The sequence below is a fragment of the Hyperolius riggenbachi genome, chromosome 4 (assembly GCF_040937935.1).
Source record: "Hyperolius riggenbachi isolate aHypRig1 chromosome 4, aHypRig1.pri, whole genome shotgun sequence".
Lineage (NCBI taxonomy): Eukaryota > Metazoa > Chordata > Amphibia > Anura > Hyperoliidae > Hyperolius > Hyperolius riggenbachi.
In genome coordinates this window covers 36,077,785-36,095,205 of record NC_090649.1, presented here as the reverse complement: position 1 = coordinate 36,095,205, position 17,421 = coordinate 36,077,785, and the positions used below count along the sequence as shown (strand labels likewise).

Sequence of the window (17,421 nt, the reverse complement as noted above, 5' to 3'; positions counted from 1 at the left end):
AAGTGCTAGAGCTGCGCAGCCGCAATCGCGTCTATGCGGACTGCGCAGCCGCGGCAATCTGTGGCGGCCATATTGAGGGGGGAATGAGTTGAGAACCTGACCCGTTCAGAGGGGTCGGGACTCGACCAGGGCCATTATTAGTGCTGGAGCCATGGTGGAATTAACGGGAGGGTGCGGATGGCGTCCTCAATGGATATGGATTATGAAAAGGTATTTAACTTTTTTTCACATTTGTGGCCTCGGAAGTCCTTTAAAAAATGTTTTTATTTTTTTTATTTGCTGTGTGTGGGAAATCTGAAAGAAAATGGCGTGGGGTCCCCCCTCCCGAGCCTCTGTAACCCCTTGTCCCCCATGCAGGCTGGGATAGCCAGAATGCGGAGCCCTGGCCGACTGGGGCTTCGCACCCTGAGCTATACCAGCCCGCATGGTCCATGGTATGGGAGGCTCCGGGGGGAGGGGGGAGGGGCGGCCAAGCTTTCCCCTCCCCCCCCGGAGCCCTTGTCCAATCCATGGACAAGGGGCTCTTCCCTACCTCCGGTGCCCCAGGAGGAGGTGGGGGCGACGACTCCCTGGGGGGGTTCATGGTGGCATCTGGGAGTCCCCTTTAAGAAGGGGAGCCCAGATGCCCACGCCCCTCCCAGGAGAAATGAGTATAGGGGTACAAAGTACCCCTTACACATTTCCACAAAGGGTTAAATGAAATAAAAACACAACCACGAGAAAAGTATTTTATTATTCTAAATTAACCAGAAATACTTACCTGTACCGTTAAAAAAAAAATTCCCACGCCAATATCCACGATAAATGATCCAACAAACTGTATCCTCTTATGTTGCGATCTTCAATTAAGTTGATTGAAGATCTCCGATGCCTCCCACATAGCAGAGAATGCGTCCTTTTGGATGCATAGCTGCCAGCTCCTGCTGTCTCTCCCCACCTCCTCACCTGTCACTCTCACCTAGCCTGGCACCCATGGGTGCGCTGGGTGCCAGGCTAGGTGAGGGTGACAGGTGCAGGCAGGTGGGGAGAGACAGCAACGGAGCCGGCAGCTTCACGTCCTGCTCAGGACGCATTCTCTGCTATACTAACGGTTCTTGAATCATCCGGTTCTTTTTAATGGATCGGTTCTTTTTTTTTTGAATTGGCTCATTTTACTCTGAAATTTTAAAATTGATTTTCTCAAAAAGTATAAGGTCTTTTTGAAAAAAAAATGTTCCTCTTGTTCCCACTATTCCACTTAACATTCCCAACAATTTTGGTGTTTCTACTATGTAAGGGGACTTTGCTATTAACCGTTAAAGTCGGCGGCCATTAACCACTTAAGGACCAGCCTATGCTGGTCCAATCTGTGCTGCGTGGGCTCTCCAGCCCACCGCACAGATCGCTTTGAAGCCAGGGCGACCAGACTTCCCCCTTTTTTCCCCACTAGGGGGATGTCCTGCGTGGGGGGTCTGATCGCCGCCGGCCATCTGCGTTTTGCGGGGGGGGGCTCCTCAAAGCCCCCCTCCGCAGCCATTTCCGCCCTCTGCCTCCCTACCTCCCTCTCTCCGTAATGCGCAGGACGGAGTTCCGTCCTGCGCCTCCTAGGATAGGCTTCCGCCTATCAGATGCCGGCGATCCCCGGCCAATCAGAGGCCGGGGATCGCCGATCTGCCTTACGGCACTGCTGCGCAGCAGCGCCATATGATGTAAACAGCGGGGATTTCTTCCCCGCATGTTTACATTTTGCCGGCAAACCGCGATCGGCGGCTCTCCGGCTGTTCACGGAGACACCCTCCGTGAACTGACATGGAAAGGCCGCCGTTTCCATGGTAACCCACTTAAGACCTGCTGACGCCTATGGGCGTTAGCTGGTCGTAGTCTATGGGCGAACCGAACTTTGAAAAAAAGTTCCCGGTTCTCTGCGAACGAGAACCACCAAAATTCGCCTGGAACCGTTCGCCGGCGAACCGTTCGCTACATCTCTAATCCTCGGTTGCAGTAGTATCTGATCACCTCACTCCATCTGGTGATCTCACTACCTTGCAGATTAGGATCTTACAGTCCACAGATCCTTGGCTGCAGTAGTGTCTGTTGCTCATTATTGTGTTGTTGGGACTCCTGCTCCTCAGGAGTTCCTAATTAGTCCCTTGTGTGTTCTTTGTTACTGTTGCACCAAGCACTTACACTTCAGGTGTCCAGAGGTTAGCAAATACTTGGATTATTGGTGATTCTGCAGATCATCCATAATCAGGTATATATCTGTATTCTTGGTGATTCTGCAGATCATCAATAATCAGATTCTCTCTGCGAGTTGACACCAATCGTTACAGCCAACAGCGCTACTACAAGCACCACATCCATTGCATTTGACTTTCGCTGGAGTTATTTGGTGGTGAAATCACAGATTCACAGCCACTACTGCTACAACAAGATGAAGGCACTAAGCAAGTTACACCACCTCATATGTCTGAGTTAGGTGGCAACACTATGGACGTAACGTGTGAGGAGGAGGATGATGAAGTACCTGCTGTTGGTGCAGTTTTGGAGTTGTCTGAGGCAAGCAAAGCTGGGCAGGATGATTATGATGATTAAGATGATACGGATCCCACATGGGTTCCTAAGAGACAAGATGACCAAGGGGGCAGTTCAGAGGGGGAGACAGAGAGGAGTAGGAGGAGACAAATTGCTGAAAGAAGCAGGGGGAGCTCGTTGTCAGAAACAGCTGGTGGCAGTGTCCGGCGCCATGTATCGCCACCTATGGGCAGCCAGCCAACATGCCCTTTAACATCAGCTGCTGAGGCCACCATAGTGCCCACACCCCAGGGTGGCTCAGCGGTGTGGACATTTTTTGATGTGTCTGCCTCAGATCGGAGTAAAGCCATCTGTTCTCTCTGTCTCCAAAAATTGAGCCGTGGAAAGGCCAACACTCATGTAGGGACAAGTGCCTTACGAAGGCACATGGAGAAAAGTCACAAACTGCAATGGGAAGAGCACCTGAGCAAAAGCAGCACACAAAAGAAAAGCCACCCTCCTTCTCCTCTTCCTCCTTCAGGTGCAGCATCTTCAGCCGCTTTCTCCCTTGCACATTCACAGCCACCCTCCTCCACACCGCCTCTGCCCTTGAGTGGTTCCTGCTCCTCTGCCCACAGCAGCCAGGTGTCCGTGAAGGAAATCTTTGAGCGGAAGCAGCCAATTTCTGCCAGTCACCCCCTTGCCCGGCGTCTGACAGCTGGCGTGGCGGAACTGTTAGCTCGCCAGCTGTTACCATACAAGCTGGTGGACTCAGGCTTTCCGTCAATTTGTGGCCACAGTGGAAGATGCCAGGCCGCAATTATTTCTCTAAAAAGGCGATACCCAAACTGTACCATGAAGTAGAGAGGCAAGTGGTGTCATCTCTGGCACACAGCGTTGGGTAAAGGGTCCACCTGACCACGGATGCCTGGTCTGCCAAGCATGGTCAGGGCCGCTACATTACTTACACAGCCCATTGGGTCAACCTGGTGACCAATAGCAAGCAGGGAGTACGTGGCTGTGCAGCAGACCAACTTGTGACACCTCCACGGCTTGCAGGCAGGCCTGCTGCCACCTCCTCTCCTTCTGCTACATCCTCTTCGCTGTCGTCCTCCTCCTCCTCCTTGGCTGAGTGGCAGTTCAACTCTACTGGTGCTGCAATCTCCTCTCCAGCTACACAGCCCCATCTCCCCAGAGCCTATGCTGCATGCCAGGTACGACGGTGTCACGCCATCTTAGACATGTCTTGCCTCAAAACGGAGAGTCACACTGGAGCAGCTCTCCTGGCTGCTCTTAACAAACAGGTAGATCAGTGGCTGACCCCGCACCAGCTGGAGATCGGCAACATGGTGTGTGACAACGGCAGCAATCTCCTTTCCACTTTGAATTTGGGAAAGCTGACACATGTACCCTGCATGGCACATGTGCTGAATCTAGTCGTTCAAAGAATTGTGTCAAAGTACCTGGCTTAGCGGACGTCCTGAAGCAGGCCAGGAAGTTGTGTGGGCATTTCAGGCGGTCTTACACGGCCATGGCATGCTTTGCGGACATTCAGCGGAGAAATAACTTGCCGGTGAGACTCTTGATATGTGATAGCCTGACTCGCTGGAATTCGACCCTGCTCATGTTCTCTCACCTGCTAGAACAGGAGAAAGCCGTCACCCAGTACCTGTACAATTACGGAAGAAGGACACAATCTGGGGAGATGGGGATGTTCTGGCCACCGAACTGGACACTGATGCGAAATGCACGCAGGTTCATGCAGCTGTTTGAGGAGGTGACCAACCTGGTGAGTCGCAGTGAAGGCACCATCAGCGACTTGATCCCATATGCATTCTTCCTGGAGCGTGCCGTGCGTAGAGTGGTGGATCAAGCTGTGGAGGAGCGTGAAGAGGAACAGTTATGGCAGGAAGCGTTGTGGGATCAATTCACATCAGAACCAGATGTTTCCTCAACACCTGCGGCAGCACAGAGGGGAGAGGAGGAGGAGGAAGAAGAGGCATGTGGGGAAGAAGAGGAGTCAGACACGGATGATGATGAAGGTGTGTCTGTGGAGGAGGAAGAGGCGGTGGCAGAAGAACAACCACAGCAGGCGTTGCAGGGGGCTTGTGCTATTAAATCCCGTGGTATTGTTCGTGGCTGGGGGGAGGAAGAGGACTTACATGACATCACTGTGGAAGAGCAAGAAGAGATGGATAGTACGTCTGGATCCAACTTTGTGCAGATGACGTCTTTCATGCTGTCCAGCCTGTTGAGGGACCCCCGTATAAAAAAACTCAAGGGGAATGAGCTGTACTGGGTGTCCACGCAACTAGACCCTCAGTATAGGCACAAAGTGGCGGACATGTTACCAACTCACCAGAAGGCAGAAAGGATGCAGCACATGCAGAACAAGCTGGCAACTATGCTTTACAATGCAATTAACCCTCCCGGCGGCCTATTAAAACCCGTCAGGGGGCAGCACAGCAGTTTTTTTTGTTTTTTTTTAAATCATGTAGCGAGCCTAGGGCTCGCTACATGATAGCCGCTGTGCAGCGGCATCCCCCCACCCGCTCCGATCGCCTCCAGCGATCTACGATCAGGAAATCCCGTTCAAAGAACGGGATTTCCTGGAGGGCTTTTCCCGGTCGTAATGACGTTATCGACGTCGTGACGTCATCGGGAGTCCCAATCCACCCCTCAGCGCTGCCTGGCGCTTATAGGCCAGGCTGCGCAAGGGGTCTGGAGGGAGGGGGGCGGCACGGCGGGTAGTGGCGAATCAGAGCAGAACGGCGGCGATCGGTGTGCACACGCAGCTAGCAAAGTGCTAGCTGCGTGTAGCAAAAAAAAAAAATATGCAAATCGGCCCAGTAGGGCCTGAGAAATCCTCCTGCGCGGCTTACCACCAGGAAGGTTAAGGGTGATGTCACACTACAATGCAAAGGTACCACTGGCAGTAATCCTCCTCCCATGTCCACGCAGGCAAGGACAGGACGCTCCAGCGACCTCATGGTGATGTCTAGGGATGATCGGAAAGGGGAAATTCCGTTCCGCCGGAATTCTGTAAATTCCGCCAGCGCTATCAGATTTCCGCTGAATTTTGCGGATTTCCACAGAATTCCGTATTCCGGCGGAAAAATTAAAGTAATCGCAAATGAAACCTATTTTATGCCAAATGGTAGCACATGGGACCTAGTGGCTATTCCCCGGTTATTATTTTTTTTTTTTAAATTCGTATTGATTTTTTTTTTTTGCAGCAGGAGGTGTTCCTTTAAGCTATGGGACCTATTGATGGTCCCATGGCGGTCATTTTGGTACCGCAGGAGGTGTCCCTTTAAGCCATGGGACCTATTGGTAGTCCCATGGCGGTCATTTTGGCATTGCAGGAGGTGTCGCGTAAGCTTTGCGACCTGGCGGTGGTTCCATGGTGGTCGTTTCGGGGCCACAGGAGGTGTCGCGTAAGCTTTGGGACCTGGCGGTGGTTCCATGGTGGTCGTTTTGGCGCCACAGGAGGTGTCGCATAAGCTTTGGGACCTGGTGGTGGTTCCATGGTTGTCGTTTTGGCGCCACAGGAGGTGTCGCGTAAGCTTTGGGACCTGGCGGTGGTTTTTGGCGCCACAGGAGGTGTCGTGTAAGCTTTGGGACCTGGCGGTGGTCCCATGTCGGTGGTTTTCGCCGCTGCAGAGGTGTCGCGTAGGCTATGGAAGCTATACAAAATGGTTGGGATAGGTGACATAGCTAGGGAGATGTTTGCTAACATAGGATTGATTGGTTTTTGTTAAGACTGTAATTCCTGCAGAAATAATTCCTATTTTCATGTGGGAAATCCATTTTTTGTCACTTTAATCTTGTTCTATGAGCTTCTTTGTGATTGGCTCACAAAAAATTTGCATTCCGCGAAAATCCGCATCGTTCCGCGGAAATTCTGCCATACCACTATAGCAATTCCGTTCTGATGCGACAGAATGGAACCACCAAATTCCGTCCGGAATTGCGGAAAACGGAATTCCGCAGAATTTTTTGAGCATCCCTAGTGAAGTCGGTCATGCGGACATTCTTTAGTACAACGCCTCGCCTTAGCCATTCCGGATCCACCCTCCACCAATGCCTGGACCGGCAGGTAGCCGACTACCTGGCCTTGAGTGTGGATGTAGACACTGTGAGCAGCGATGATGAACCCTTGCACTACTGGGTGCGCAGGCTTGACCTGTGGCCAGAGCTGTCCCAATTTGCCATCCAACTTCTGTCTTGCCCTGCCGCAAGCGTCCTGTCAGAAAAGACCTTCAGCGCAGCTGGAGGCATTGTCACTGAGAAGAGAAGTCGCCTACAGACGCGGAGCTAGGGGGGGGGGTCGGGGTAGGACAGGTGCCCCGGGGCGCCGGGTCCCCGAGGGGGCCCAGCTCAGCTGCAGGGTTTTTTTTTTTTTTTGTGAGGGGAGCAGTGCAGAGAAGAGGGAGAGCTGTGAGCAGTGGTGGAGAAGGGGGGCCATCTCCCCCCTCCTTCTCTCACCTTAGGTGCTCTCCTTCCCTCGCTGTCCCCTCCACAACTAATGTCCGGTGGCTGGCAGCGGTGGGCGGGACTTACCTCCGTCTCGCTCCAGCGCCGGAAGTTCGGGTCCTGCAGCCGCTGCTCTGGTCTGGACTAGACCAGTGTAGGGCCAGATCCATCCGGCGCTGCGACGAGACGCAGGTAAGTCCCACCCGCCGCTGCCTGCCAGCCACCCGGACGGACATTAGTTGTGGAGGGGACAGCGAGGGAGGGAGATCCCCCTAAGGTGAGGGAAGGGGCCGGGAGACGTCTGCCCCTCCCCACTGTGCCCATAGCTCTCCCTCCACTGCGCTGCTCCCCTCCTCCTGGGGGACACACCTGCCGACATATACTGGGGACATATACCCCCTGCCTAAATATACTGCGGACATATACCCCCTGCCTACATATACTGGGGACATATACCCCCTGCCTACATATACTGGGGACATATACCCCCTGCCTACATCTACTGGGGACATATACCCCCTGCCTACATCTACTGGGGACATATACCCCCTGCCTACATCTACTGGGGACATATACCCCCTGCCTACATCTACTGGGGACATATACCCCCTGCCTACATCTACTGGGGACATATACCCCCTGCCTACATCTACTGGGGACATATACTCCCTGCCTACATCTACTGGGGACATATACCCCCTGCCTACATATACTGGGGACATATACCCCTGCCTACATATACTGGGGACATATACCCCCTGCCTACATATCCCGGGCACATATACCCCCTGACTACATATACTGGGCGCATATACCCCCTGGCTACATATACTGGGGACATATACCCCCTGCCTACATATACTGGGGACATATACCCCCTGCCTACATATACTGGGGACATATACCCCCTGCCTACATATACCCCTGCCTACATATACTGGGGACATATACCCCCTGCCTACATATACTGGGCGCATACACCCCCTGACTACATATACTGGGCGCATATACCCCCTGGCTACATATACTGGTGACATATACCCCCTGCCTACATATACTGGGGACATATACCCCCTGCCTACATATACTGGGGACATATACCCCCAGTGTTCTCCCCAGAAATTTTTTCCAGCCGGGTGGCATGGAAAAGTAGCCGGGTGGGGCAAGATGAGGGAATACTGGGCCGGCGCTTCTCTGCACAACTCAGAAGAGATGACAGCCGGGTGCTCACCAAAACTAGCCGGGTGGAGCACCCGGCTAAAAGAGCCTGGGGAGAGCACTGACCCCCTGCCTACATATAGAGTTGGGCCGAACGGTTCGCCTGCGAACGGTTCCATGCGAACTTCAGTGGTTCGCGTTCGCGTCCCGCAGGCGAACTTTTGCGGAAGTTCGGTTCGCCCCATAATGCACCATGAAGGGTCAACTTTGACCCTCTACATCACAGTCAGCAGGCCCAGTGTAGCCAATTAGGCTACACTAGCCCCTGGAGCCACTCCCCCTTTATAAAAGGCAGGCAGCGGCGGCCATTACGCTCACTCGTGTGCCTGCGTTAGTGAGAGTAGGGCGAGCTGCTGCAGACTGTCTCTCATAGGGAAAGATTAGTTAGGCTTAGCTTGTTACTGGCTGCATACCTGTTCTGTTCAGTGAACCTGCCACTGCATACCTGTTCTGTGAACCCACCACTGCATACCTGTTCTGTGAACCCACCACTGCATACCTGTTCAGTGAACCTGCCATACCTGTTCTGTGAACCCATCACTGCATACCTGTTCAGTGAACCTGCCACTGCATACCTGTTCTGTGAACCCACCACTGCATACCTGTTCAGTGAACCTGCCACTGCATACCTGTTCTGTGAACCCACCACTGCATACCTGTTCTGTGAACCCACCACTGCATACCTGTTCTGTGAACCCACCACTGCATACCTGTTCAGTGAACCTGCCACTGCATACCTGTTCTGTGAACCCACCACTGCATACCTGTTCTGTGAACCCACCACTGCATACCTGTTCTGTGAACCCACCACTGCATACCTGTTCTGTGAACCCACCACTGCATACCTGTACTGTGAAACCACCACTGCATACCTGTTCTGTGAACCCACCACTGCATACCTGTTCTGTGAACCCACCACTGCATACCTGTTCTGTGAACCCGCCACTGTATACCTGTTCTGTTCAGTGAACCCGCCACTGCCGTCACTACACAAACCGCTGTTTGCGGTGCGTTACACGGTGAGTTTGGTGTGTCAGTGTGAAGCAGTACCTTAATTACACTACCTGATTGATGTATACACATGCAAGATGTTTTAAAGCACTTTAGGCCTGTCATTTAGCATTCAATGTGATTTCTGCCCTTAAAACGCTGCTTTGCGTCAAATCCAGATTTTTCCCGGGGACTTTTGGCGTGTATCCCACTCCGCCATGCCCCCCTCCAGGTGTTAGACCCCTTGAAACATCTTTTCCATCACTTTTGTGGCCAGCATAATTTTTTTTTTTTTTCAAAGTTCGCATCCCCATTGAAGTCTATTGCGGTTCGCGAACTTTAACGCGAACCGAACCTTCCGCGGAAGTTCGCGAACCCGGTTCGCGAACCTAAAATCGGAGGTTCGGCCCAACTCTACCTACATATACTGGGCACATATACCCCCTGACTACACATACTGGACACATATACACCTGGCTACATATACTGGGCACATATACACCTGGCTACATATACTGGTCACATATACCCCTGGCTACCTGTTCTGTGGACATCTCTACCCCTGGCTAACTGTTCTGGGGACATCTATACCGCTGGCCACCTGTTCTGGGGACATCTATACTGCTGGCCACCTATTCTGGGGACACCTATAAACCTGGGGCTACCTATTTTTGGGGAACCACTGCTGTCGGATTGAGTGTATTTTGGGGAACTGCTGCCATGTGAGAGGTGTCTACCATATTAAGGGGGCATTCTGCCTATTTATGTGAAATGCTGTCTATTTATGTGCCTCATGACTGCTGAATTTGTCTTGTTGGGGGCCTCATGGTTACTGAATTTGTCTTGTTGGGGTCTCATGATTTGTTGGGGGCCTCAAGATCGCTGAATTTGTCTTGTTGGGGGCCTCAAGATCTTTGAATTTGTCTTGTTGGGGGCCTCATGATTTGTTGGGGGCCTCAAGATCGCTGAATTTGTCTTGTTGGGGGCCTCATGATTGCTGAATTTGTCTTGTTGGGGGCCTCATGATTGCTGAGTTGGTCATGTTGGGGGCCTCATGATTGCTGAATTTGTCTTGATGGGGGGGGGGGGGGGGGGCTCATGATTGCTGAATTTGTCTTGGAACATGCTGGAAGGTACATACTGAGGGAGGGTGGGTGAGCGTGAGCCTGCTAACTTCCTGTACATTTGGCTCCACCCATAACCACGCCCCCATTTATTATATGGCCACACCCCTTTTTGGCACGGTGCAGCCTTCCCCTTAGGGGGCGCATTAATAGTCTTTGTCCCCGGGCGCTGAAAAAGCCCTAGCTACGCCTCTGGTCGCCTTAGTCACAAAAGTGTTCATTACCTCACCTTTATCAAAATGAATGAGGCATGGATCCCAGATGGCTACTGCCCGCCCCAACACTAAGTCAGTCCCCACACACAGCATCTCTGCCTGCAGGCCATGTGACTGACTGCCTGCCCCAAGACTAAGTCGCTCCCCACACAGCATCTCTGCCCTCAGGCCACTTCACTGCCTTCTCCGCCACCACCAACAGGGTCCAGGACTCCAGGTGGATTCCTAAATTTTTAAGGCCGCTGCTAGCAGCGGCAGCTATACAGATTTTTCTGGTGCGTGTACATGCCTGCCTAATTTTTCTGGCTGCACTGCAGCTGCAACAAAAAACAAATGGCATCTACATGTGCCATCTGTGATCATTACCTTGCCGCGGTGAAGGGGCTTGCGTATCACAATGAAGCAATGACCGCCGGCTATATGAGTGTCTCGGGGGTTGGCACACCAAAGATAATAAGGTCGTTGCTTCATTGTGATCAGACCAAATTTGATCAGCTGGACAGTCACTGCTCTGTCATTCAACTACCTCAGCTCGGCGACCAGATGGGCTGGAAAGCCATCATCACCTGCACTCTCGTCATGGTGCGCGCAGTAGTCCAGCACGGCCATCACTACACAAACAGCTGTTTGCGGTGCGTTACACAGTGAGTTTGGTGTGTCAGTGTGAAACAGTACACTAATTACACTCCCTGATTGATGTATACACATGCAAGATGTTTTAAAGCACTTTAGGCCTGCAATTTAGTATTCAATGTGATTTCTGCCCATAAAATGCTGCTTTGCGTCAAATCCAGATTTTTCCCTGGGACTTTTGGCATGTATCCCACTCCGCCATGCCCCCCTCCAGGTGTTAGGCCCCTTGAAACATCTTTTCCATCACTTTTGTGGCCAGCATATTTTTTTCTAGTTTTCCAAGTTCGCCTCCCATTGAAGTCTATTGCGGTTTGGGAAAGTTTGCGCGAACCGAACTTTTGCGGAAGTTCGCGAACCGAAAATCAGAGGTTCGGGACATCTCTAATTCTGATCACTTGAATAAATCAGTCACATTCTTTGTGAATTTCCTGTAGGACAAAGCAATCATCTCCTCTTTATGCAAAAAAATTAAAATAAAATTAAAATAAAATAAATATGTATGTATGTATGTATGTATGTATGTATGTATGTGTATATATATATATATATATATATATATATATATATATATATATATATATATATAATATATATATAATATATAATATATATATATTTTTTTTTATTTTTTTTTTAATCTGTAATTTCAGTGGGAAGGAAGATGGTATGTTATTGTGTATAAGGCATCTAATGAGTTCCGTTTTGTATTTTATATATTGTGTGTTTTTATGTAGTCACATCTAGCAACCATAGCTCCATCATTTCCTATAGAAGTACTCCACTTACCATACGGTACCCCAAACACCTGCACTTCACACAGGGAGAGGAATTGCTGCTTCCCTCTAATGACGATGTTCACATATCTGCCAACCATATGTTTACACTGGAAGGTCAGAGCGCCACTGTTCTGTATGGAGGAGATCTCTGCACAGCTGTGAAAAAATAATAAAGGCAAGTCAATAACCCCATGTGTAGTAAGTGTAGATAGCGTGGCCCAAGTGGCCTCTTTAGGAGTGGTCATACTGACTTTTAGATCATAGTAGTTTGGTGTCACACAGCTGCCACCAGCACGCAGCCAGTGGAGTTGGGGCCTGATTTACTAAAGTTTATCCCAATGTTTAGGGACAGTTCTCCAGATGTTTCTATCTCTATTTCCCTCCACCAGTGTATAATTCTTTAATTGGGCTGAATAAGAAGTACTGACAGGCAGCAAGTGGTCTTCGTAACACTGAAACAGCACCGGGGAGCAAGGCCAATATACTAACTACTGACTCCCTAACCATAATAGTAAAAGCTACATGAATAGTAATAGTTACTAGAGATGGGCCGAACGGTTCGCCGGCGAACGGTTCCAGGCGAACTTCAGGGGTTCGCGTTCGCCTGCATCAGGCGAACTTTTGCGGAAGTTCGATTCGCCCCATAAAGCTGTATTGAGCAAAATTTTTCGCCTCCATTTTACTGTCAGCAGACATGTTATTGTGAAACACACTGCTTTCAGTGCTAAAGACCCCACCCACCCTGCCTTCAAGCTAGGTCCTTTTATACCATTTGACTCAGTTGTCTGCCTACACTAATTAGTTATGGGACAGCTGCTACACACTCTGCTAGGGAGATTTTAATTGGCCTCCCTCCTCCCCTTCTACCTATTCCCTCCTCCCTCCTACCGGAGGGAGGAGGGTCTCTTCTGCCAGGGAATTATACTATTTTAAAAACCAGTATACATCATACCATAGCCGGGAATCGAACCCAGATCTCACTGTGTGGTGGACACGTCACCCTAAGCACTGTACCACTACTACTTTGAATCCTGGCTAGGTCAAGTACCTATTCAGTAAGGAGTTCAAGGCAAGACTCCCTAACACTGCAGGGTGGCCTCTTGAGCGCGTCCCTGTGGCTGCAGCTCTTGAGCGCTTTGAGTCTGACAGGAGAAAAGCGCTATACAAATGTTTGGATTATTATTACTGCAGCCAAATAGATCAGCAGGGCTGCCAGGCAACTGGTATAGCTTAAAAGGAAATCAATATGGCAGCCTCCATATACCTCTCACTACAGTTCTCCTTTAAGCAACCTAATGGTTCTATTGCATTGAGCATAAATGTTAAATTTTAGGCAAGCTTCACTTACTTCTGTAGTGGTACAGTGCTTAGGGTGACGTGCCCACCACACAGTGAGATCTGGGTTCGATTCCCAGCTATGGTATGATGTATACTCATGTATGTATCCCCAGCTATGGTATGATGTATACTCATGTATGTATTCCCAGCTATGGTATGATGTATACTGGTTTTTAAAATAGTATAATTCCCTGGCAGAAGAGACCCTCCTCCCTCCGGTAGGAGGGAGGAGGGAGGAGGGAATCTCCCTAGCAGAGTATGTAGCAGCTGTCCCATAACTAATTAGTGTAGGTAGGCAAATGGTATAAAGGACCTTGCTTGGAGGAGGGAGGGTGGGTCCTCCAGCAGTGATGTGTATTTCACTCAATTAGGTGTGGCTCCAGGTATTAGAGCTTTTGAAACATGTTTTCTATCATTTTTCCAGCTGATAGAATGTTTTAAAACTTTGAAAGTTCGCCTCCCCATTGAAGTCTATTGCGGTTCGCGAACTTTTTCGCGAACCGAACCTTTTGCGGAAGTTCGCGAACAGGGTTCGCGAACCTAAAATCGGAGGTTCGGCCCAACTCTAATAGTTACCTTGGATTATTATTTCCATTATTTTCCAAAGACTTTCCAATAAGGATACTGGCACCATTCAGCCGTTCCCTGCAGCAGTCAGCTCTGTTAGTGATGACGACTGTGGAGATTTTATGGGGCTGCAGTAAGTCCACCCTCCACCAGGGGGAGACATCATCATTGGTGTGGGTACAGGAGCCGGAATGGTAATTAGTGTCCAAGTTTCCATCAATGGCTTTATTGGCCGTGCTAATGCCACCATCGTAGGTTGAGGACTGTGATGCTTCACCATTGAGGGCAACATTTTCACCTGTGTTAATAAAATACAACCAGATACACATGAATACATTTTGGGGAACCATTGATGTTAACTTTTTATATGGTAAATGGCTACAACAACTTAAAGGACAACTAGTATCAATAAACATGTTTTTTAAAACTGTAATCGGAATAGCTTGTCAGGTGTTCCTAAGTACTGCTGCATATGCACGCCTCCAGGACTTCTCAAGAGCTGCTCCAACACTATGGAACTCCCTACCTCCACCCATTAGGGCAGCCCCCTCCTTCAACATCTTCAAGAAAGCCCTCAAAACTCACCTTTTCACTCTGGCCTACTACCCCTCACAAGTGCTCTAAACCTACAGCTGAACTCTGGTCCCCTACCATTTGTGTCCTTACCTCTCCCTCTAGATTGTAAGCCTTTGGGCAGGGTCCTCCTCCTTCTGTGTCCTACCTGATCTTGCACCTGCATTACTGTGCACCCATGCTAGGCATCTGAGTGAACCTAACTTGCCTAATCTCCATGCTCCATCCAGTGACTGACTAAGCATTACCTGGTACTCATACTGTGCTGTGTGATCTGGTTTTCTTGTATTCCTGTATTGTCATATTGCTATATGTCACCCCTAAATATTGTCTGTAACCTAAATTAATGTTCAGCGCTGCGTAATATGTTGGCGCTTTATAAATACAATAAATAAATAAATAAATAAACAAATATCTCCTTGTTTACATAAAATCGGATGTATGTATGTATGGGTGTATGTGCCGCGATCACTCGAAAACGGCTAGACCGATTTGAACTAAACTTGGTATGCAGATCCCTCACTACCTGGGATGATAGGTTCTGGGGGTCTCGCAGCCCCCCTGCACATGTGGGCGGAGCTACAAACAGCAAATCAGATTTCACCCATTCAAGTCAATGGAAAACATGGAAAAGGCTGCCATTCTCACAGTAATCAAGCCAGAGTCCCCACACTTGGCACAGTTGGTCACTTGGTGACTGAGGTTACAAATCCAGGAAAAGTGGGCGGTGCATAAAACAGCCAATCAAATTTCAGCCATTCATTTTAAATGGGAAAATATAAACTGCATCCATTCTTACACTATTAATCGCAGGGTTCTCAAACTTGCCACAGTTGGTCACTGGGTGAATGCGATTAAGATTCAAGAAAGTGGGTGGAGCCTACAACAGCCAATCAAAATTCACCTATTGATTTTCAAGGGGAATATTTAAACTGCTGCCATTCTTACACTTTTAATGACAGAGGCTTCAAACTTGCTACAGTCGGTCATTGGGTGACTGGGGTTCAAATTCACTAAGGGGCGGGGCCACAAACAGCCAATCAGATTTCCTTGCTGTATAAACTGCTTCCATTCACACATTTTTGATGCCAGGAACCTGAAAGCTCACAAACTTGGTCATTGAGTGACTGCGTGTCAAAGTTACAAAATGTGGGCGGAGCCAAAAACAACATTTACTGGGAAAATATAAACTGCAGCCATTCTTACACCGTTAATGGCAGGGTTCTCAAACTTTGCACAGTTGGTCACTGGGTGAATGATATTACAATTTTAGAAGGTGGGTGGAGCCTACAACAGCTAATAAAAATTCACCTTTTGATTTTCAAAGGGAATATTTAAGCTGCTACCATTCTCTTATACTGTTAATAGCAGATGCCTCAAACCTGGTACAATTGGTCACTGGGTGACTGGCGGTCAAATTCAGAAAGGGGGCGGAGCCACAGACAGATTTTTTATTTTTCAATGGGAATATACAAAGTATTGATACCAAGGACCCCAAAGCTGATAAACTTGATAATTGAGTGACTGTATGTCAAGGTTAGAAAAAGTGGGCGGTGCCAACAACTAAATTTTTAACATGGCAGGGTTCCCAAATTTGACACAATTGGCCACTGGGTGACTGGGATGAATATTCAGAAATGTACGTGGAGCCTACAACAGCCAATCAAAATGTACCTATTGATTTTCAAGGGGAATATTCACATTGCTACCATTCTTACACTGTTCATGGCAGAGGCCTCAAACCTGATACAGTCAGTCATTGGGTGACTGGGGTCCAAATTCACTAAAGGGGTGGAGCAACAAACAGCCAATCAGATTTGTTAGATTGATTTCAGCCATTCTGTTATTGGCAGGGTTCTCAAACTGGGTGGGTGGGTGACACAGTTGGTCACTGGATGACTGGGACTAATATTCAGGAACGTCGGTGTAGCCTACAGTAGCCAATCAAAATTCACCTTTTGATTTTCAAGGGGAATATTTACATTGCTGCCATTCTTACACTCTTAATGGCAGAGGCCTAAAATCTGCTACAGTCAGTCACTGGGAGACTGGGGTTTAAATTCTGAAGGAAGCGAGCCAAAAACAGCCAATCAGATTTGTTTAATTTCAATGGGAAAATGCAACTTATTGATGCCAAGGACCCCAAAGCTCATAAAATTGGTCATTGAGTGGCTGTATGTCAAGATTACAAATAGTGGGCGGAGCCAAAAACAACTAACTTTTTTCATGGGAAAATGTAAACAGCAGCTTTTCTTACACTGTTAATGGCAGGGTTCTCAAACTTTGCACAGTTGGTCACTGGGTGACTAGGATTAATATTCCAAAAAGTAGGTGGAGCCTACAAGAGCCAATCAAAATTCACCTATTGATTTTCAAGGGGAATATTGAAACTGCAGTCATTCTTGCACTGTTAATGGCGGAGGCCTCAAACCTTCTACAGTGGGTCATTATGTGACTGGAATTCAAATTCAATAAAGGGGTGGAGCCACAAACAGACAGATTTATTTGCTGGATAAACTGCTTCCAGTCACACAATTTTGATGCCAGGTACCCGAAAGCTCACAAACTTCATCATTGATGACTGTGTGTCAAGTTTACAAAAAGTGGGTGGAATTAAAAACAGATTTTTCGGGGAAATTGTAAACTGCAGCCTTTCTTCACTGTTAATGGAAGGGTTCTCAAACTTTGCACAGTTGGTTACTGGGTGACTGGTATTAATATTCAGAAAAGTGGGTGGAGCCTAAAAATGCCAATCAAAAATCACATGTCGCTTTTCAAGGAGAATATTACATTTGCTGCCATTCTTGCACTGTTAATGGCACAAGCCTCAAACCTAATACAGTTGGGCTATTGGGTCACTGGGGTTCAAATTCAGAAAAGGGGACAGAGCCACAGACGGTAAATCAGATTTGTTTAATTTCATGGAAAAATACAAATTATTGATGCCAAGGACCCAAAAGCTCACAAACTTGGTCACTGAATGACTGTGTATCCAGGTTACAAACAGTGGGCGGGGCC

At 48.9% G+C, this 17,421-nt stretch overlaps 1 protein-coding gene across 1 annotated transcript in view; it reads right to left on the bottom strand.

The window, feature by feature from the left end:
• Positions 1 to 17,421, bottom strand: part of LOC137571167 (uncharacterized) — a 249,160-nt gene that overhangs the window by 129,175 nt on the left and 102,564 nt on the right. Inside the window, exons 4-5 of the mRNA XM_068279965.1 lie at positions 13,840 to 14,128; positions 11,936 to 12,081 (exon numbers count right to left, since the gene is read on the bottom strand). Of these exons, the coding sequence (XP_068136066.1) occupies positions 11,936 to 12,081; positions 13,840 to 14,128 (435 nt within the window). The remainder of the gene's footprint in view (positions 1 to 11,935; positions 12,082 to 13,839; positions 14,129 to 17,421) is intronic.